This window comes from Triturus cristatus, chromosome 3_2, assembly GCF_964204655.1.
Source record: "Triturus cristatus chromosome 3_2, aTriCri1.1, whole genome shotgun sequence".
NCBI classification, from domain to species: Eukaryota; Metazoa; Chordata; class Amphibia; order Caudata; family Salamandridae; genus Triturus; species Triturus cristatus.
In genome coordinates, this window is record NC_140584.1 from 642,702,903 (window position 1) to 642,726,362 (window position 23,460).

At 44.1% G+C, this 23,460-nt stretch overlaps 1 protein-coding gene across 3 annotated transcripts in view; it reads left to right on the top strand.

Moving 5' to 3' along the window:
* ERBB4 (erb-b2 receptor tyrosine kinase 4) overlaps positions 1-23,460 on the top strand; it is a 2,224,949-nt gene that overhangs the window by 2,183,707 nt on the left and 17,782 nt on the right. For 2 of the 3 annotated variants that reach the window (XM_085648582.1, XM_085648585.1), the window contains exons 26-27: positions 4,597-4,644; positions 20,783-21,083. In XM_085648582.1, coding sequence (XP_085504708.1) covers positions 4,597-4,644; positions 20,783-21,083 — 349 coding nt within the window. The remainder of the gene's footprint in view (positions 1-4,596; positions 4,645-20,782; positions 21,084-23,460) is intronic. The other variant, XM_085648584.1, reaches the window with a different exon arrangement.

Genomic DNA, 23,460 nt, shown 5'->3' on the forward strand with positions numbered 1-23,460 from the left:
TGTTGGTGTTTGCATCCATCCAGGATGATTTGCGGAGGCTGGTTGATCAGAGGAAATGGGTGCCCTTATCCCTTTGGACCTCGCAATGGCGTTTGACACTTTTGACCATGTGTCATTTGTGGACAGACTGAGGGGCATAGACGGTCTTACTTTGAAGTGGATTACCTGTTCTCAGTCAGACAGTACTCTGGCTACTTTTCTCCCCATATTTAAATCCGTTTCCTGTAGAGTTCCCTCTGGTGAGCGAGTTAAACTTTCAACACTACTCTTTAATATTTGCATGCTTCTTCTGGCATTACTGTTCTGCTTGCTGGACATAACATTTTTCGGTGTATGCCAATAATACATGGGTACTAAGCACCTAACCACCTTCCGTCACTGACAAGCACAACATTTTCTCAAACTAAATCCAATCAAAACTAAGTTCTCGTCACTCCCCTTGAATGCAAGTCCTATAAATTGGCCTGATCTCATTCCTCCACCTCCAGCGTCTTCAACCTCTGTTTGAAATGTAAGTATTTATTAAGACTTTAATCTCCCCCTCGAGGGTCATATCTCAAAACGTGCTTACTTCTGCTTCTGGAAAATTAAGCGCCTGGTCCCCAAATTCCGGCTCGATGTTCTTCGACTGTCCATTGCCACCTTGGATAACGACAGCTGGAAGTTCCTGGGAATAAAACTATTTCTATGGCGGTCTCTAAGGAATGGGACAAACTTTCTTTTGAGCTCGATCCTTAACTCCCCTCAGTTTTTGAAAAATAAATCTGAAAACCCTGCTATAAAACCAGTAACAAAGAGTTTAAGTTTTTTTTAATTAAGTCAAATTTAATTGTTTTATATGTAGGATCCTAGTTATGTTGTTGCCCTTCATTGCACCAAGAAACTCCAGTATCAGTGCACCCTACAAATACCAATAATATAACATAATACAGCCTTTCTAGAAAAAAGCATTCAACTCGGATATCAAAATGGGATGCACTGGGAGGTAGAGAGAGGACACTCCATGGCATAACATGCCGCGCATGTCAAGCATGTGAGCGGGCGTTGAAGATATTGCAGTAGGTACAGTTCTGTTCCCAGAGAGCTCCTACTCCTCTAGTCACTTGTTGACTGTCTCTCTACCTTTGACCCTCTACAGTGCCTCTCTACCTTTTGGCTAGGTTCACACTAGGTTCTTCTTTATCTATGCCAGCGTTCTCCAAATTCGCTCCTGGAGGGCCGGATCCATGCCAGATTTTTAATATAACTACATTTATCTAAATAGGGATATGCTAAAAATCTGGCATGGATCCGGCCCTCCAGGATCAACTTTGGAGAACACCGATCTACGCTAACTATGGAATCTGGACCAGGACAAACAAATGGTTATTTAAAGAGTAAACTGTATAATGACTTTGAAACACTCACCGAAGCCCAGGCTGGACATAAGAGTGGCTTCTCTTTAGTCAGTACTATTCCAAGAACACTGCAAATTAACTTAAAATATTAGATTTGTGTTGTCATCTTTCAGCTCAGATTGTAAAATATAAGCTCAGGCGCTCCCTATGTGATATAGTTCTGCTTAACTGACATTGCAAACATTTGCTGGAAATAAATGACCTAATAACACTTCTTCACAAGCTTTGGAAATTCAACCATCTGTAGTTTATCTTTATTACTCCATCTAACCTGTTACTGGTGTTTCAAAACAGACAGTATGCAGATTCCTCTCTGCTAGTTCCTGATCACTTGAATTGAATTCCCTTGTGTCCTTAACAGGTAGCTTTCTAGATTTTGTATCTTCGTTTTGTAGTTTTGTAGTGTAGGTAGACTCCCTGTGTGAAGTTTTCAAACCTGCATTATTTTACCCTTCAGTCCACTAGAAGAAGGTCTGGGGTTTATGAACATTCTGATGGTTTCCGTGTGCAGCAGGATTTTATCGAGGGCTAAAGTAGGCATGTGCAAGCACCACATCATTGAGTGGAACACTACTCATCAATGATCCGTGACATTCATTCGTAGCTTTATTTCTCTTCAGCAGTTGAGTAACTTGTTTTGGTGTGGCTTTTCAGCATTTTGTCCAGTTAGCATAAAATGCTATTGTTTTAGGCCACCCTGTGACCCTTCTAAACATCTGGCCGTTGTTAGTTCTCTTTACTGTGCTAATGTGAAGGTAATTAGATTGGAGTCTTGGAAGTGGTATGGGGAAACACAATTTAAGAAGGAAAATTGTATAATAATAAAAGTAATAGTAGTAATAATAATGTGCTTCTCATATGCAGCTTTCTAAAACGTTTTTTGACATTTCATTAGATACAAATAACAGTTATATCTAACTTGTTGGTACTCTTTTTATTGACTTCAGAAAGCTGAAAGACTAAGGGGCTTATTACGAGTCTGGTGGTCCATGGACTGCCAGACTCGCAGTGGCAGTGGTCTGACTGATGGATTATGACTTTCTGCGTCGTTCCGCCGGTGGACTGCCAGCTGCGTTCCCTGGCGTTTTTGCGGCTGAGGGGCAGTACAATATGCTGAGCGGCACTGGCGCCGTCCAGCTGAGCATATTTTGAGTTCATACACTGCCACTCTTTTCATGGCGGTGAGCCTGCCAAAAAAAGGCTGACGGTGGGGCCCCGTGGAGGGCCTCCATAGCCCCACCATGGGTATGCATTCAGGGAGGACTGCAGTGTCTGTTTGTATCTCAAGTTCCAGCATGGCATGGACTTCACAGTCCATGCCATGCTGGAACATTTTTGCAGTTCCTATTGCGGTGCCCTTTTTCAGGGCACTGCCACATGAGAATGACAAATTGACCATCTGCCTGTATGAGTTCAGGGCACCGCCGTGGGAATTGCAAAAGGACCGTCTTCCTGGACAAGTTCAACTCGTAATCAGGCGGCTGGTCTTTGCACACATATATCCATCCAGTCCTAGTGTCCATTTTCTATGGAATGAGAGATTGTAATTGTCCCTTAGCCATGAGCTCTTTTGGGATCTGCATAGTGCTGTCATGCCATATGCAACTGGAGATAACCCCATATGATAAATAATATAGAAAGTTAATCATCAAATAAATCATGTGCTCCTTTCAAAGCTACTATTTGAGTCTACTTTACTGAATAATCTCTCTATATTGATGCCACAACAAAGCAATGTTTAAATAAGGTCAGAGAATACTGAAATCTAAAAGGGCCATATACATTTGTAAAGTTGATACCACCCCCAAATATAATAAAGAGTCTGTGTGGCGTTTATACTGTAGACCAGACATCTTGGGAATTTGAGAAAAATTAAATTGGAGTATGAGCAACATATATTCACATTTAACTAAATTCTTCAAGGTACTGTGGAATCGTTCCTCCATTCTTGCTGTGCATAACTTTGAGGCTCAATCAAACACTCCCTTAATAGGATGTGTTGTTCACAGGCCATGAATATGGGCTCGCAGGTCAGAAGTATGTTGATCACTGACTAGGATGGTGGTGGTCAGAGGGTAGTTCAAAGGCTAACAGGTGTCTACCTCTACGCTTGGTAAAAAGGCATAATTTGGCACTTGGTCAGTGGTTGTCTAACTAAAGGAAAAACTGGGTTTGAGCATATTTGGGAAATATTGCATTCCTCTTTTTAAAATAGACCTTCAACATAACTTTCCAGCATGTTAGAGGTCAATGAACGTTTTTCAGTTTGCGTCAATTTTCTAGCTAGAAATGACTTGGAAAAGCAAGGGAGAAAGATGCACATTCTTGAAACTTCTATGGTTGAGATCTTCTTGGCAGAATGAAAAAGTAATTTGTGGTAAATAATTAGTACTTTTATAAAAGTTAGTTGTTCAATATTACAAAAATACTTTGGGTGATTTAGTAGCTAGGATTGTAAAATTAGTTTTAATTATGGTGATTTTGTAGTAAAGCAAATAGATACCAAATTTTAAAGTAATTAAACTATTGTTTCTGTGGAATAACATTCCATATGAGACTATCCTCTAATTAAACCACTTCCTCATAAAACTCCAGGGAGCGGAACAAGTACCCACCTGGGAAAAATGGGCTGCAACATCTGCATGTGTCCCCAAAATAGAAAAATCGCCCCTTTTTGCTGTGAAAGGAGAAAACCTATGTTTTGCTGATGAATTTCCTGTTTCAATAAAACGAAAATTCCAGTGCACTGATGTCAAATGGAAGGCAACCCTTCTCTCTTTCTATCTCTCTCCTTCTCTTTCTTCAGTCATCTGCCTCCCTCATTCCAGCTCTTCTTTCTTTCTCTGTCTCTCACCCACTCTTTTGTTTCCTTCCAACTGATCTTTTCTCCTTTCCCACCTCTGAGTTCCCTCCTGTCTTTGAGATAAGGTATATTTCACAGAGCAGTACCTTTGGCACAGACCGAAGCTAATAGAAAGTGTGCATCGCAATCAGAGAGGGAGCCGCCTGCTGAGCGAAGGAGCTGTCGATGTGCTCTTCTGGTTGGTGTGCCTTCTTTTAGTCCAGATATGGTTTCTGTTGGTGGTTGAATGTCAGGCTTCACTTTTGAACATGTTAGACTCTTTTCTTATTCGTTCATATCACTCATTTGACGTCGTTTCATTCTTACATCCATGGTTCCATTTTTCTTTCTTATCAGAGTGAAATTGGACACAGCCCTCCTCCTGCCTACACTCCCATGTCAGGAGTAAGTATTTCTTTATCAACAATCATCGTATTAGGCTTTCTGGTCTTTGGATGTCTGTCATTGGTGTCTGCTGGATTTTTCTGCACAGTTCCCTCCGTATTCTCTGCTACTATAAGTAGCACAGCCCCAACAACAGGGAGGAGGTGGACAGGCGAATTTGAACCTATAACTTCTTCTGCCCAAATTCACATCAGGAAGCGGTGCACCAGTAGGGATTTATGGCTGGGGTGGAAAAGGCAACAGACTGAGCTGGGTATTGTCAAGCCTACTTTTCTTTCAACTGCGATATTTTCTTGTAGTCTTAAATGATCAGCTGAAATTGTAGGTTCTTGGTGGTTGCAGTAGCTCCTACTTCATATAAAAAATACTGCACTCTTTCTGCATGGGATTGTGTGACTGGTGGTTGAAGCACCACTTACCTTCACAGCTATCTTCCATCTTGTGATTTTACCTTAACTGACTGCAGGGCTCTAGTCGGGTACCACACGGGTGGACGGCGTCCCCCCACTTATTTTACTGGGAGCTCGATAACTGGAGCAAATGGAGCCACACATTCACTCTTTGGCCTCTCTGTGGCGAGATCGGAGCTCATTCAGAACACTGCTCATGCGCTGGCTTCTCTGATGCAATCGCATCTTAGGGGTGAGCGAGGGGAGGCAATGTGTCTGATGGTGCAAGCCACCTTTCGTGACGTCACGTCAGCGTCCCCCCACTTCTTTTTTTAGGGCTTGTGCCCTAACTGACTGATTCTGTAGGAGTACAATGCAATTAATGCATACAGAATGCAAAAGGCCGCTACAACCACTGATAAATAATCACAAGTGGGCCTTTTCCAAAACTCCTAATGTTATATTCCTTACAATGTTGTCTTAAAAAATTAGAAGAAATATTTAACATTTTGCAAATAATGTAAGATGTCATCAGTGACTCCAAATCAGGAACGTATGGTCTCTAAGCATCCACGCTTATACATGTTAGGGAACCCTCAAGGGTCGAAACCAACAGGGCCAAACTTGTTGAAATGCTGACCTCCCTAAGCACTCTTGAATTCAGCTTGGCCCAACATGTCAAGTGAGGGTCAATAACAAGCCCTGTTGAAGTATTCTGCAGTCAGTAATGATAATTATCACTGCCCTCTGCAGAGGGAGCTAATGTGAAAGGCTCACAACCTAGTGAGAGGTTTCATGATATGAACTGATAGGCACTGTCGGGTGTAAACTTACCAGTTGTCTTTCAACAGTACACAAAACCATGCAGACAGCAATAGAGCGGCTAAAACAAGTTAGGGATACAGTAACTGATGTTTTGGAGGGACCATCTGTGTTGTGTCACCAAATTCCCATGGGCTGTGAAAGTAACATCATTCGACCTTTACCTGATGACAGTCAGAGGGAAAAAAAGTATTCAATGCAAAATTACTGAAATAGCGTCCTAGTCTTTCAATGCAAGTGCAGACCATTGATTCTATCGCTCAAAATTCCATTCAAATGTCTTTCTTTAATGCCAAGCAATATTTCCCATACAGAATACAAGATTAGTATGCACTCTATGGTTAATGTAATAAAAAAAACCTTGAAACAGTGCATTACAATGGTAAATGAACTGGCGAAGGTGACCATGCCAAATGTAGACGTTAATTGGCCAATACGAGGAAACCTCATTCAGTTATCTAGTGTACACTTCAATGATATTTAATGTCACCCCTCTACATCCTCATACAATTCGGATCTTCGTCCTCCAGCCCCTGTGGAAGATATCACATCACCCATCCCTTCACGCTCTCAGCTTCATCTCTCCACCCCAAGGTGGGCATCGCCTCCACACACCTTTCCCTACATGTTGCCTGTCTAGCATGCAAGATTGGACAGTGTGACTTGGAGAGAATTATATTGGTGCTTGGCTGTCTAAAATAAGACTGACAGGGTGGAACATTTGAGGGTACTGCTAGAAATCTCTACTCGAGGGAATGACCGTGCAGGTGAGTGCATCGGGACTGAACAGGGAGATGTTAGGGAGGATGAGTGGAGCATGATTTAACTCAACATCGCGGTTGAGCACATTAGGTCTGAAGTAAACAAACGACCAGCTACTACACTGGAGCTATAACTCACAAGAATGTAAAGTATCCAAAATCGCACTTCATATAGGGTGAATTAAGCGTATGCGTAATGTTTAGTTCAGATTGTGCGATTGAGCCCTGGTGGTTGAAAAGATGAGACGGAGGCAAGGGACTTACAGATGAGGGTAAAATGAGGTCTAAGTAAGTCTGAAATAGATTTTAGGGCATGGGCCCAAGAGGACAGCTTTTGTGCATCAGATGAAATACCTCTGTTTTAGGTAGATGATGAGTCATTAGAATTGCCAACAAGGAGCCTTTGCAATGTTTAGGATGTTGCCCTTGGACTGGTTGAGATGGAACATTTGGGGCATATTTATGTGTCCCTTGTGCTGCTATTGCGTCACTTTTTGTGGTGCTCTGGTTGTGCAAATCACAAAATAATTTGAAGCTACTTGGCATGGCTCTGAATTGCCTCTTTGATGTGGAGTAAGGCAAGGCAGCGCAAATTGTGGCATTGCCTTACTCTGCGCAAGGGAGGCATTCCATGGGCTTTGCGGTGGGTGTTCCCAAGCCACACCCATAGATTTTGACCCTTCCCCAGATTTACAAAACTATGTAAACTTGGGGATACGCCAAAACCTTATACCTCCCCAGGGGGGGCGCAATGGGGAGAAATCACTTTGTTTCTCCTTGTTTTTTCCTCTTTCCATGCGCACTGCATTCTGCAGTACAAATATAAAGAGGAAAAAGCCTCACAGGATTGTTTTTGTGTAGAAAGGTGCTCCTTCCTGCACAAAAACAATCCTCCCTACAAAACGGGTACCCTTCCACCACGTTGCTACGCTGCCCTATGCCATATCCCCATAAATTAGGCCCTTGGTGAAGCAGATTATTCCTTATGCGACCCTGGCCTGCAGTTCACTTCAGAGGTACAAAACTCCTCGCACAGAGGCTCGGGACAGAGGTCCATGTCAGCAGCACGCAGCCTGCAGCAAGTCATGAGGAAGAAAGAATAAAAGTAGTTTTATTAAGCTCTGGCCCAGAGATCATCCTGGCGCGTTCAGTAAGAGGACACGAGGATACACAGGGCCAGAGACTTGGCCAGCCACATGGTAGAATGATTTTCAAAGAACTCCAGTCCAGGAGGATATACATGGGACTAGTTAACCTAGATACTGTGCAATTATGTTATCGCTAATTATGGCGTGCCCTCATCCTAGCCACCAATTTAATCGAGCTTTGCCAATTTTACACTCTTTATTTGTTGTATTCACCTAGAAAGATTCTATCCAGTCACCTAGATAGGAATACATAGGAATGATATCTAGCATATTATTTTTTTATCACTGATGAAGCAAATTAGCTGGAGCACTCACAGTTGACATCTAATTACGACTTTGATGGGTCCACGTTCGGGTCCAAGCAGGATCATCTCACTCTGCTCCTTTGGTTAAACCCGCCACATGCAGACCACAGCTGGGCTCGAGACCCCCAGTAATAAGCTAAAGTTGCTCTATAATAAGTGTAGGTGAACAACAGGATGCACAGAAGTCTTTCATCCATCCAAGGCTAATGATTTGTGCAGATAGGTGTCAAGTAGCCCCTTGCGACATCTCCTGCCAATCCTTTATAGTCAACAGAACTTTGTGCAATTGGATTTTTACGGTCATATGTGTAATGATAAAACCATACTACATTTCCCAGAATGCATGGTTCATTTGGCTTAAAAGGCAGGACTGAATTAATGTCCCACTCTTGACATGAGATCATTTGGCAGTTATGAAAGTCAGACTAATTAGGCAAAAAACGTATTTAAAAATATTCTACATAAAAGCACTTTAGATAAAGGTGCTAAATAGTGAACACGGTTGTATCACCACAAAAGAAAAAGCCGTCTTTCCACACCGAAAGTGTGACGCTTTTGTTTCATGCTTTTACTTCTTATAAGTGGAGTCAAAGCATAGTACAAGGTACAACATCAGCCAATCAACACCCATCCGGACAGTGCCACAAATCAGTGAAATACATGACTGGACAGATCGAAAACAATAATCAAAAAGTAAATGGTGGGAACACAAATCAGCAGGCAGTTCAAAGTTCAAAAAGCGCCCCGCTTTTTCCTTTTTTAAGCTAAAGTGGACGCAGTCAAGTGGTGGTCAAAAAGCACTTAAAAAGTCACTTGTGAAGTGTAGACAGTGACATACGGTTTACGCATGACAACAACCTAGTGATGGGATGAGAGGCCGCACTATTGATCAATTCCATGAAAGCAAAGTTTGTTGAATCTCTTCCTCTCAAGGCCCTGAGGTAAGGACACACAGATGTCAACATCAGCCCTCCACTTCTGCTATGGCCCTACTCTAAAAAGTATGTGCATAGTTGGGAAGGTGCCAGGCTTCTTAGAATTGCCATTGGCACGCACACTGTGAGGTGGCAAGCCATCAACAGTGGTGCAGGTACTGCCGCAAGGGTTATAGCTGCCCACTCTGCAGCTGATGCCACTCTGAACGGTGGCATGATCAATGATGTTGGGGTGACAATCAGTGTTGAAGGATTTATCATTCTGTAGCTCTTTAGTGTCATTAATTAGCAGGATTCACATTTTGCAGGCTTCGAGTATAACGAGGTCAATATTTGGCCAGGGGTCAGGCCAGGGGTCTGGCCATCAATGTGTGTTCCTCAAAGCCTTTCACAAAAGCAGAGTCAGCCTTTTGTATTCTGTCCTCCCATGGAGACCAGCTGGCATCCTTCGGCATCTTCTTGGAAAGGGTGATGGCACGCATAGTTCTTGCTGGTGGCTTCATTCCTCTTCTCATCTCCATATATTATCGCTTTCAAAACCTTCCGACTTTGGCAACACTTTGATTATGCCATTTCAGCAAAAAACACATAACGTAAGAGACTCAAGAGGTGTTCATGAATGAGAAAAGCTGTTTGTTTTTCGTTTCCAGACACAATTCAAATCCAGGTTCCTCTTCGGTCCCACTCATGTTAACCAAAGTTCAGTGACCAGTATGAAAGAATGTGCTCTACCATAGCATGGATGTGCTTTCAAAGAGCATTGACCTGAATTATTTTACTGCAGTCCTCAAACATTCTGGTGCTCCGGCCCATTTTAGTATCTCGCAATCATCTACTGGAACCCACTCTGGTCAGATGGACCTTTTTACTTGCCCAATAGCGTGGAGGGAAAAACACGATTATCAAAATTACTGTCCACAAATTGCCATAATCAAGGACTCGAGACTTAATCTCTTGGCTCTCTGGTTTTTATTATCAGCATGAAGATTTGCAGATACAAAGTCCGCAATACGAGGCACAACAAGTACATAGGCACTAACACAAAAGCTACTCTACGGAGAATCCGCATACGGCTAAAAATAACTAAAAGTACAATCTCTAAAAGCATGAGGTAGAACACCACCAAGCAAATGTCGATACTAGGGACACTGAACCATACCATCTCTGTCCCTACTCTGCACTAGATGACATCCCTACTTAGCAATCCCTTAAGACCCTCATCAAATAAAAGGTGTCAGAGTGAAACTTCATAAGAAGACTTCACTTAGAGAGCTTGATCTAAGTTGCCCCCTCTATCCCTTCGCCTAGCCTTCCTTTGCTCAGGGCTGCTCTGATCTGCCTCCACCCTCGGGGCGCTGTCCCTAATACAGAACCCCAAATCCCAGAACACGCCCTTTGCGCCTCCTCTTCTGCGGGGTCGTCTTTCAGTAAATTTCCACAGAGCGCTGTCCAGTTCCATCGTCCATCGCTTGGCCTTGAGTCCCAGACGCCATCCGCACTAGGAGTTACGATTGGCACATTCCAATACACTCCCATGTCTGGCTTTTACTACATAAGTCAATTTGTGAACAAAGAGCTTCTCTACTAACGAGCAACTGTCCTTGCACCTGGGGTGAGATCATGCAAAGCAGACATTCTTCACATCTTTTAAGTTTCAATTTACTACAGCCTAAAACCTCTACTGGAATAAATCCTTTTTGGCCTATTGCCCTTGGCTAACATAAGAAAATACCAGGCCTTTCGCCTCAACGATATATGCGAATTCTGGCCACTACTTCGGTTACACAAGCAGGTTTAAATCACAGTATTGACATTTACGTCTTTCTTTCATGTGTGGTCAAACTAAACAGTCTACAGACACGAATTCTAATCTACACGTTTTAACATCACATTGTTCAAAAAAGGACTAAGCTCTATGCATTGCTTCAATATATACATAAGATGCTTGTACATAGCTAACACTTCTATTAAAATCGATATAGGTTATACAATTCGTAATACATTGCACACAAAATACCTGAGTACACATTTGATTATGTGCCGGTGCCAACTAACAGTGAATATAACGCACCCCTACCATTTTCAACTTTTAAGCGCTACATCACTGGTATGTGTAATCCCCAGCATAAAAAACACACTTCTAAGAGAAAACACAAGGAGGCTTAACAGCTCAAGAAGACTTAACAGCCCACAAAAATGTAGTGCAAGTGGACAGTTTTAGAAACCCGGTCGCTTTTACATGCACGGAGGGTGCACTCCAAAAGAACATATTTATAAGCGATTTGAAATAAACACCGACACACAGATGAAGTATTTTAATGAGACGTATCAGTGGCAGGCATGCGAAGGTGTAAAGGAGGTAATAATGAGGCGCGTGTTCGATTATACTCCTTTGGAAAAGGTAACATGTTATAACCGTAAAGATTTCAGTCACGCGCGGTGTCAGAATTATAAACCCGGGTCTCTGTTGAAAGAAAAGGTCAGCCATGAAACGTAATATTTGATTTGCATAACCTGCTGATGAGGTGAGCCTTTATGCCTGCTGAAATATAATGCTGATTTTGTAATGGTGTTTAATTACTGGGGAATGAGCCAGAGTTGTGGTAATGATCCTGTGTCCCGAAGGTGAAGCGGAGGCTTTTTGAGAGGCCCTGTGCATCCCCGGGTCCCTGTGCATCCCCGGGTCCCTGTGCATCCCCGGGTCTCTGTGCATCCCCGGGTCTCTGTGCATCCCCGGGTCTCTGTGCATCCCCGGGTCCCTGTGCATCCCCTTCCGATATACTTGAGAGCATCGCTAAATATTGCTCACTCTCCGTCCAGTTCACGCCGCCCCTCCCTGCAACCTGTTGTCTGCTGCTGAGCCTGTATCATGCAGCCCCATGTAGACAGCACGCGGTTCCTCTGACAGGCGTTTACAATGGCATTGTCAGCCAATATAAGCCGTCGTCGCTGGAGACTGCAGTGGCCAGTCGTGAGTCATAGTGCGGGAAACAACCTTTGCACGACGCCGGAATCACGCTGTGCCTTTACAGCGCTGACAATTGAATGACCGAGTCATTAACACACATTTAGCACGCAAACCATTACAAGGACTTGCCTTAGGGGGGCGCATTTGTGCAGAGGTGTTGAATTTAAAATCCAACGCCTTCCCTACTGATGTGCAGACTGAAGTTGAATTAGTAAATTCTACTAATCCAAAATCCAGCGCCCCCTAGGGCAAGTCGTTGTAACCACTGTTATGGCGCGTTTGTGCTTAAGACTGCGTTAAAAAGGCATGCGTTCCAAACGCATGCATAATTCCGACATACAATCTCATAGAGCTGTTGTCTACTGTTTAACCCTCTCTGACACAGGCATAATGTGTTTCCTGGCAAGGCCCGCCCTGTTGGATGTGGGAGCCCCCCCCCCCCCCCCAGACACAACAGGCACAGGGAAAGGGGCCGTCAATTATATTTTTCAAACTATCGAGTCAATTTAGGAGAGTATATTGGTGAACAAAATCAACGAGAATATTGAATTGTATGTATAATCACCCCATTGACTTGTTCCGTATTTGTTCGAGCTGGTTTGTTGTAACAAGACTTGGAGACAATTGCCGTCCGCATCCCATCACGATTGGCCCGCCATGCTGTAATTCTACAAGGTTGTAATTGGCTTTGGCGTAAGCAAGTGCGACCTCCTATCCCATGCCTGGTAACAAAATGGAGCCATGACTGGGGCAGAGTGGGCTCCTGGCAATCTTGAGCGCAGTGCCCCAGCACCTGCTTCACTACCTGTATTAATGTCCCTGCTGCCGGGTTCAGTTTTACGACTGAGGTCTGAAGTTCACCTTCTTCCTCTCTCCTTGTCTCATTGCAATCCCTTCCATTTTAGGCATATCAGGGTATTGGGGTTCATGGGTGGCACCCAGGACCTTGACTCGAAATAATGAAGAATGTCTACTATGTGCCTCTAGGTGGCATGAGAAGACTGTTCCTCACTGACATGGGGGTGTTGGCTTCATATCACCCGTATGACTAGACATGTGTAAGCAGTGCTTTGAGCAGACAGGTGGCGTCAGGTGCTGAGAGTACTGGCACGTCTTAGCAGACCTGCAATACTGTCAATGAGAGTGCACCAGTGCTTCTTAGTAACACACAGTTATTCTGAGATCTCGAGTAGGGGTGCTGCCATCTGTCCATTTCAAGCACTATTTGTAAACATGCATTCGGGCGCACACTTTTTATGGTCTGGCTTGACAGCCCAGCTGTCACCAGACAATTATTTAAGAATCATGCGAGAGGGGCTTTGGCTCTGCCTACATCTTGAGAGCCGGGAGTACATGTTTTGATTGGGCAGAAGTTGTGTACTTCCACAAAAAAAGTGCCTGCCCTCCACACAGCTGTTATTTTGCTTATCCAACTGCCTGAGGTAGACTTTCAAGGGCACACACATTACATTGCAATGCTATTAACGTGTCTTGTTTAACTAGATCATGTATGTTGTTTTCCTTTGACAGCAGCACTGATGGGAGAAGAGCAGCCATTACCCTACATGGATTTTTAGATCTGGTTTGACAGTGCAACTGTCACCTGAATGTTTAACCTAGGCCAATATTATCTAACAGTCTTTGCTTACACACAAATACATATCTATTAGAATGCTATTTAGTAGTAATGCTTCACGTTACCAAACAATATTCCTTTAAAGCCCGACCACTTGGCATTGCTAGTACTTGTTTAATCCCTCAGTTTGCTGAATGTGTGCATGTGCTGCAGAATCCAACATGGCCTCAAAGAAACAGTGCCCTTTCATCCGACTAGGTTTAATCCCATAGGCTTTCAGGCACATCCTAGTTCTCACACACCCTGCCAACCCACCTGCTTTGCCACCATTGTGATAATGTCAGAGTGAGCACAGGGAAACGTGTGTGGAGTTTTTGTTTCAGAAGGAAGAGGGTTCTATATTCTGAATTATCTGCTCAGTGGTGACTGAGGCTTACTGCAGCAGCAACGTGCGCTATGGAGGAGAAATAAGGATTTTTACATTGTGGGCGCATTCCTGTGTGCGGAATGGGATCACTATGGGACTGAACACTGAAACCCACGGCAGGTAGACTGAGACAGGTTTCAGTGCATATTGTGAGATTATTGCACTACACGTAAGCAAGCTACTGATGTGCAGGTGCCAGCCAACCCTCGTAGGTGAAGTGTGTAAGCCCTAACCCACCATGGTATGCTGCACTTTCCCCTGATTTATGAGTCATTTGACCTTTGCCACTGTATTTGCTGTAATTATTAAGAACCTAGGTAAATTTATAAGTCTAGAACGAAGAGTTTCTACCCAGTCAGGCAAGATCCACTTCAGCAGCTGAGAAGCAACCAAGACGGGACTGACCGTTTATCCCAAAGGGCATTTCCCCAGTGGGCTGGAGCCATTGAAGGCCGATTGTGAAATCCCAGGGCCGCTGCTCTTGTATCTGTTACTGTCTTCATCTCCCTAAGATAACTGCCACAGATACAAGGGGCTTGGATAGAAAGAGAGTGAAAAAAGGTTTGGAGAGAGAGCAGGAGATCGAAGAGGGAGAAGGAAGGGAGAGTGAATGAATGGAAAGAGAGATATGGAGAAAGGGGAGCGTGGGACTTGGCCCTTTTTGGCTAAAGTTCCCTAAACTTTTTGCTTTTCCCCTAGACCTTTCTTCTGACATGTGTTGCCAACTTAGATGCTTTGGACACTTTGCCACTGCTAAACAGTGTCAAAGTGCAAGTGCTCCCTGTGTAGAATGTAATGGAGATTGGCTGTCCATTATTGGTATGTTTGCTTTACTAGTAAAGTCCCTAGTAAAGTACACTATGTATGCCAGGGCTAGTAATGCAAATGCTACTGGTGGGCCTGCAGCACTTATTGTGCTACCCACTCAAGTAGCCTTGAGAAGGGAACTCAGGCCTGCCATTGCGGAGCCTGCGCTCAGTTTCCTAAACTGCCATGTTGCTCTGGTAAGTGCATGCACTTACCAGACCCTGCCCTTCCCTTTCCATACACATCAGGCACCCCTATGGTAGCTCTAGGGTAGCCACCCCGGACAGGGTGCAGCGCATGTGAAAGGTGGGACATGTACCAAGGTGTGTACCATGTCCTGGCAGTAAAATAATCTCCATTTCGTTTTCACTGCTAGAATAGAATGGAAAGGCTGTGTAATGTGTTTGCCAGCCTATCTTCTCAAAGGCTTAAGATGGAAAGGTGAAGATTAGTATGCCTGAACTCACCCTGCAATAACACATATTTTTATAAAGATGGTTTTTGCATTATGTGTTTGTAAGCCACTCTTTCGGAAGTGGCTGGGTTTTTGTGCTTTAAACATTTCTGTGTGTCTCTGCCTGGTTGTGGATTGACTGGCTGGATTTGAATGCAATAGGATCTGTGCAATGTCTTGACCCAGGGGAGGAGGTGAGACAGCACAGGCTGACCTGCATCTGGAGTGTAGGGAGAGGAGAAGCCCCTAGAGGTGAAGAGGCCTGGGCTGGTGCTATAAAACAGCTGTCCCATCTCCTGCTGAGTGATTGAGAATCCAGACCACCACTAATCAAAGGAAGAAGGTGTCACTGGTAGGGAGGCACCCAGAACTGGTTTGAGCAGGGTCAGTTCCCCCTGTAACACAAAGACTTCAAAGCCATTGAGGGGTATAACTATGCGAGCTGAAGCCCCCGAACTTTGGAGAATGGCTTGATCAAGGGTGAACAAGACTGGAGCTACTTCATAGATCAAGAGGAACCTTTGCCAAGGAAGAAGCAACTGAAGAGACTGTTGGATAGGACTGCTCTTGCTCTGTGATCTGGGGCTGGCCTGCAGTTTTCTGTTTCAACTAAGGAAAGGCTGTAGGGACTTTGCTGTGTGCTGTGTCCCCCTGCTTGAAGGACTTTGCTGTGTGCTGTGTCCTGAAGTAACTATCCCCAAGGGCCCGAGGTGAGCTGGCTCCCTGTTTGGAAACACAGGAACACAAAGGTTTCCAGAGAAGACTCTCTGATACGCTGTGGGTGCGTGTTCTCTGTCTAGCCTGAGACCTTCGCAAGTCGTGCCCTGTGATCTTGGGCACCTGGAGTTCCAAACGAGATGTGGTGTGCGTGTGCTCTGTCTAGCCTGAATCCTTCGAGAGGATCGTCCTGTGAACGTGTGTACCGGAGAGCCAAGTAAGTCTCAGCGACGCAGTGTGCATGTGCTTGGGGGGAGCCTGAAACTTTGGTGTGGATTGGCCCGTGACCGTGTACATCAGAAGAGCAAGTGTATCTCAGCGACGCTGTGTGCATGTGCTGTTTGCAGCCTGAGACCCTCGCTGGAGGTGCCCTGTGATCGGGGGCACCGGAAGATAGTGTGTTTCAGTGATGCTGTGTGTGTGTACCATCTACTGGCTGAGACCTGCGCAAGTTGTGCCCTGTGATCGTGGGCACCAGAAGATCAAGTGTGTCTCAGCGACACTGCATGCATGTGCCGTGCGCAGCCTGAGACCCTCGTGAGGAGTTGTCTGGTTATCGTGCATCCGGAGTTCCCGTGAGTCTCACTGACTCTGAGAGTGGGTGTAGTGTGCAGCCTGCGATCTTCCCATTTTCCGGAAATTCCGAGAAATTGCATCGGAGGCCCAAGTCCCTGGACGAGGAGAGGAGAGTGAGTATGCGCCCCCCAGATAATGTAAGTCAACTCCTGGGCGGGGCGCGGGCTTGAAGGGAAACGCTCTCGGCCTCTCTCTCTGTCCTGCAGCGCGAGACTCTGCTTCGGCTCAGATTGAGGCCCGTGTGCCAAGAAAGTGGCAGCACCGGGGCCTGAGTGCAAAGCTGCATTTACTGTGTTGTATCTTACCCGTGTGTTGGGGGCCACTGTGGCCGGAGACTAACCACAAGCCAGCACGAGTGGCGGAGGCACTGTGAACGGTGCCGGAGTAACTTACGTATTGCATTACATCTGCATACCGGAGTATCTGATTATTGTATAACGCATTGCTTTATTCCTGCACAACGGACTGCCTGTTTTGTCGTATTGCCCATTGCATTAGTTTGCCTAACGAACTGCCTGATAGGTGTGTTACGCATTGCACTAGGTTTGCATAACGAATTGCCTGATAGATGTGTTACACCTTGTCTTAGTCCTGCATCACGATCTGCCGGATTGTCGTATTACACATTGCATTAGTGTTGCATACCGAACTGCCGGATATATGTGTTCCGCATTACATTAGTTTCGCAGAACGAACTGCCTGATAACTGTATTACACGTTGCATTGCATTTTCCGAACAGAGTGCCTGAGAGGGAATATATGATGCTACTTAGAATGCTATTACTACGCATGCTTTTAGTGCAATGTTTTTACATCTCAACTACCATTACTCCGCATATTTTTATTGAGCAAACCATTACTACGCAAAAGCATTTAAAATATAAGAATCTGCTTTTAATGCACTGTTAATTAAGATGAACCTTTTTAAATATATATATTTTTAAAACGTTACCTAAACCCTGGGACGGGATTGCAGTGAAACAGGGGTTTTGGGTGGGGGAATAATTTAAAATATATTTTGAAAATTATTACTCGGGTATGTAATTTAATACACCGCCTCGTTTTACATTGCTTTTTTTCTTTTAATTAACACCCAAACACTTAGAAAGGTATTTAATTTTTTTAAATACATTTAATTAATAAATAAACTACCCAACACTACGCAAAATACTCAATGCAAATACACTACCCTACACACCACAAACTTCTCAACACTACTCTAATCCCTTTAACACTTCCCTGTGCCACAGTCCTGCCCCTACACTCAAACACCACCCTACACAGCCCCCTGACACTACCCTAACCCCCAAAACACTACCCTACACTAAACAAACACTACAACACTACCCTAAAACACTACCACCAGCACAACCCTACCCCTACTACCAGTCCGTCCCCTACACTGAAACACTACCCTGCACATCCCTCCATCACTACCCTAAAACACTACCCTACACAAACACTACAACACTACCCTAAACCCTAAATCACTACCCCAGCACGTTCCTACCCCTACTACGAGTCCATCCCCTACACTTAAACACTACCCTACACAACCCCCCAACACTACCCTAAACCCTAAAATACTACCCTACACTACATAAACACTACAACACTACCCTAAAACACTACCCCCTGCACTACCCTGAAACTAAAAAAACTACTACTCAAACACCAACCCTTAAAAAATACACCCTCCCTCTTACCTCTCTCTCCTCTTTGCACGTCCCGTCTCATCATAACTCCCACAGCTCTTAGTAAAGTAATTCATACTAAAAGGATCTGCGAAGTAAAAGCATGCTATGTAGCAGCATGCGTAGTAATGGTAAACGCGCACTAAAATATGCGGAGAAAAAGCACATCGTAGTAATGCCCCCGTAGTAACGGTGCATTACCGGGACCGTATGCATTGCATTACGGGGGCATAGCAGTTTACCACATTGTTGCTTTATGCATTGCATTACAGTGACAGTACAAATCACCAGATAGCCGTATTACGATCTGCATTATTCTTATGTTGTGAAGTACCTGATCCTTGCATAACGAACTGCATATTACGACATTAGGATTACGTAGGTTTGTTTAGTTTAGCTCCATAATAATAGGCCAGGGGGAGTATTACCCCGATGCATATGTTGGTTTAGTATTGTGTGGTCGCATCGTATATCTTTTTATAAACATATATTTGTTTTTCTATGAAACTCGTGTGGAGTCTATTTGTGGTGTCATCATTGGATTGCTGTGAGCGTAATTGCAAATACTTTACACATTGGCCTTGAAGATAAGCCTGGCTGCTCGTGCCAAGCTACCAAGGGTCTAGAGGCGACCTGTCTTTTCCCTAACATTGGGGCTCTTGGGTCCCTGTTTGGCCTACGGTACCTACCTCAGCCAACCAGGGATCCTGGGAATACTAACAGGAAGGAAGAGAGAAGGGCTGGTTTGAGCATTTTTGCCAAAGCTGCTTTTAGTTCCCCAGTCCAGCCCTGCGAGCAGCATGTGGTTTTTGGTGGCCATCGGCAATGAAGTAGTACCTTGTAACCTTAAATGTGTATCATAGAATAATAGCATTAGATCAGAGCAGGATATAGCACACAGGTCCAGGTGACTTGGATCCTATGCCAGGTTTTCAGTAAAGTTATTGTCTGTGTGAAGGAACTTTTTTCAGATTCATTGTAAGGAAAGTGAATTTATATCTCCTGGATTTTCTGAAATTCTGGCATGGATCCGGCACTCATGAACCTACATGTACATCCTGGATTCGAGCTCCCATCGTTGCTGGTTCAATAGGCGGAGTCTTGGTTTTACTTCTTTTGGTGTGGTAAGAAAGTGGAGAAACACTTCCTGTATTCCAGGTTTCAAGTGCAGAAACATAATTTTTTTTTATTGGGCTGCAATGTTGAACAGAACACCAAAAGGCAAAAGAAAAGCTCAACGTGGGAATTTCCTATTGGCAACAATTGAGTGGGGGTTTTAAAAAATGTTCGTGTAGGTGGGCCTTTGCCTCGCCTGTGGCTTGGAGCGATCTGTGTTTACCGAGCCATTTAGTTCATTTTACTAATTCACATCTCTTGTCACTTACTTATTATCCTCACTCGCAATTCTTGATCTCCCTTGCCCCGCTCACAAGGTTTTAGGCTCCCTTGCTCTTAATTTTGGGGTCCCCGATTCGCCATACTCTCTCAATATTTTGGCCCTTTTGCTAACTTTACTTGTCATTTTTGCAACTCGCTCACGTGGTTTGGCTAGCTTAAAAATGGAACCGCAATACTATAAAGACCATTTGCAGAATACATAGTTATTATGGTTTTTACACAGGGAAATCAAGTAACCCCATGAAGGATGGATGAGGCTGATAATAGGGTAGATGAGCTGGATAGATGGAGACATGGATGTGCTGGTTGTATGGGCCAGGCAAGTGCATGTGTGAGCAGAAACATACTTATGATTGCCCTACCCTTCCTTTTTCCTTTCCTTTGTGTTTTTCCTCTTATCTCTGCATCATTCTTACTTTAATTCTGCTTGCCATTCTCACTTATGCTTTCTCTGTCCCCCCCCCCCTTCTTCTAGCTCTTCTTCCTGCTCTAAATGTAAGCCTTCCTCCACATCACTATTGTTATTCCTTCCCGGAGTACCTCTTTTTCCATAGACCTGCATTTTGCTTCTACTCAACTTATCTTGCGTCTTAAGCTGCATTCTTACATACACTTTGCACCCCTTGGACTTTTTTCTTCATCAAGGTTTTTCTTTTCTCCATATTTCCCCCAAATATTATCACCCCTTAATCATCTTCTCCCCAAGGCCTTTTTTGGCACAGTACCTTGTCTGTCATCAACTCATTTTCTTTCCAGTGCCTTTTCTGTCTCTTCTCTTTACTTCTTGAGTTCATCTCTATCTCTTTTTCTGTTTTCCCTCTTCCCCTCTTACAACCCTCTCCATCCCCTGAGAGTTTTCCTTCTCGTCAGGGTTAGATTTTAATTATTTCGTGGTAATGTACTTATTTCACTGAACTCTGTAAAATATTTTTGGCGAGAACAACTCTGTGATTCTCACATAATTCAATGTTGAAATGCGCTGCTGTTATTTTGGTTAGTGATCTTCGGGTAACACATATGCATTTTCCAGCGGAACTACCTCTCCAGCTGTCTTGCTTTAAAAAAAAAAAAAAGAAGAAAGCGAAAGGTTTATTAGGAAAATTGAACACTTTTTAAAAAAGAATTACCTTTTAATATTATTTTTCTTATCTCCTGCTACAGAATCAGTTCATGTATCGAGATGGCGGATATGCCAAGCAAGAGGGAGTGCCTATCTCCTATAGAGCAGCCACTTGCCCTGGTCCTGAAATGCCGCTGCCCCAGGGGGCGGTGACCGAGCTCTGTGAGGACACGTGCTGCAATGGAACCCTACGGAAGCAGGTCGTGCCGCGCAGCCTGCCGGACGACACAGGCACCCAGCGGTACAGTGCCGACCCCACCATCTTTGTACCCGAGCACAGTCCTTTAGCTGAGGTGGACGAAGAGGGGTACCTGACCCCCCTGAAGGAGAAGCCCAAGACAGGTAATGACCTGAGTGGCCAGGAATGTAGGCTAGGCAATGCACCATCTTAACGTTACAATGGCTATTGGTCCAGCTCTTGCATGAGAATTTACAGAGCCCTAAGCTCAACTATATTTATTCATTCAAGCCCCCCCTCACATACAGCAATGCAGCCTCTTTGAGACCATGTGTTACAATCTGGGGCCCAGTTGTGCCGACTCCATAAGACCGCTCACTCACCTAAATGCAGCACTTTTCCTGTATGAGTCAAATTCAGAATGCTGGTTCATATTTTTACTGGTAAGACAGTGGTTCTTAAGAACGCATCAGTGAAGGGATCAGCCACAGACGGAACCCATACCAGAGTATCCTTTCAAGAAGACCGTACCCAGGGTTAAATCCTACATCTTTATTCTTCATTTCCCGATCCCTCCATAAACTTTCTTACCATCAAGAGAGAAATTAAATTGCAAAAAGGGAGGAGCTAATAAGTTCAAAAGTGCATACAGTAATAATAAGTTAGCTGTTGTGTAAACCTATGGATCAATATTCCTCGCGCAGTCCCTTATGATGGTTAGAACATGTAGTGCCAGGTTCTGCTAGCCAGTCAGCTCACTCAGACTGAGGCCATTAAGTATCAGTAAAGGAAGACTTTCCACAGCTCTAAGGCATTTGACATTGTAATGCTTCGTTAGCCGAGCCAAATGGCTCTCACAGCGCTGCTGCTTAGCTTATCTCTGTTTACTCATTAGGAGGTTTAACCATACTGTCTGCCAACTGACATTGCTCAGAAAGTTTGTGTAAGCTTTTTAGGTCTCGCCTGACCCAGCGCATGCGCTGATCTGGCGAGACATTTTGTGAGGGCTCCAAAAAGTGCTGCCAGCCTAGAGCTACAGTGCATGTGCGCGGGCGCGCGCGTCGCGCTTTACCGCGATTACTTTCACTTCGCGGTCAATTTCGCGGCCGCACGGCCGCTTTGGTGTTCTCCGTGAGGCTTCAATAGATTGCAACAGTTAAAACAAGCATTGGCATAGCCAATAGATCTCGCTTTTGGGACCTTATAAGTGTTTAGTTATGCAACTGTTGCATGGCTAAACACTTATAAGGTCCCAAAGGCGATAGAGGGATATCGTTATTAAGGAATTTGGACGGGGGGACTGGACAGGGGCCCTAGAGGGGGTGGTTTATTTAGGCACGGCCCTTCTTGCAGTAGTCATTGTGATGTTCACTGTCTTATCGTAATAAACTTGCAATAAAGTTTGTTTAAAAAAAAAAAATAAGGTCCCAAAGGCGAGACCTATTGGCTATGCCAATGCTTGTTTAAATTTACAGCCTAAGATGAAATGTTTCGAAACTTTTCTTGCAGTCATCAAAGAATGTGCTGATTGCATTAATGAACGTTCTGTCATGAAATAATTTATGTTCACCCCCGTTATCTACTCTGAACTTCTGCTAAGGATGTACAGCTTGGGTTGCAGGGAGTTAAAACTTGATAGCATATATTCCCATACAATACTTAATAGTATATATTCAATCAGTGCTCCATTGATGTAGCTCCCCTCCATTCCAGAAAAGAACAATTGAACTATGGAATTCACCAAATATCTGCATCAGGCAGGTTTTTGTGACTGAGACACAGTAGTTTTATCCTATCTTTAGAGAGAATAAATCTTGAGAGCTCTGAACAGAGGAAGTCACTGTCCACTGAGGAGATGTTTCGTTGCTGTTCTGTAATGATCCCACTCTAGAAGGCACAATCCAAAGTAATTTGCATATGGTTGGTCCCAGTCTGTACTGGTTCAACAAACTACGGAATAGAGTTCACCCAGATTAATTTACGGGGATTCAGATTAATTCAAGCATTTCTACTCATTAATTTTTTGTCATAGTGAGTTTCCCAGAGTGAGGAAATGCCGAAGGCATGCGTCCAAGTTTGCCGTGCCAAAGAAATCATGGTAGAGTGTACTGATGAAGCTCAACAAAGGAAAAACACGTCTGTGGTTTACTGTGTTCACGTGTAGATGGGGTGTGGCCTAGTAGTTGAGATGAACTGGCTTTTTAGGGCAGAACTAGAATTAATTTGCATATGGGTGATCTCTGTAGTGGCAATAACAAAGGACTAGAATGTGGCACAGAGTAATTACCAGAGGCTGCGATTAATTTAAGCTTTCAATCCATCACTTTTTCTTGTTCTCAATGAATCTAACTTAAGATCACATGCTCATCTGGGAACAGCACAGCAGGTGTTAACAAAGATTACTCTTCCTTCACCACTGAACCCAACTAAAATTGAATTATATAGGACTGAATACTGAATAAGAGTTACCGGCTTCTCATCCTACAGTCTCACTATTTGTCCACTGTCTGGGTATCGCTTTGAGTCAAAAACTCAGAGCGA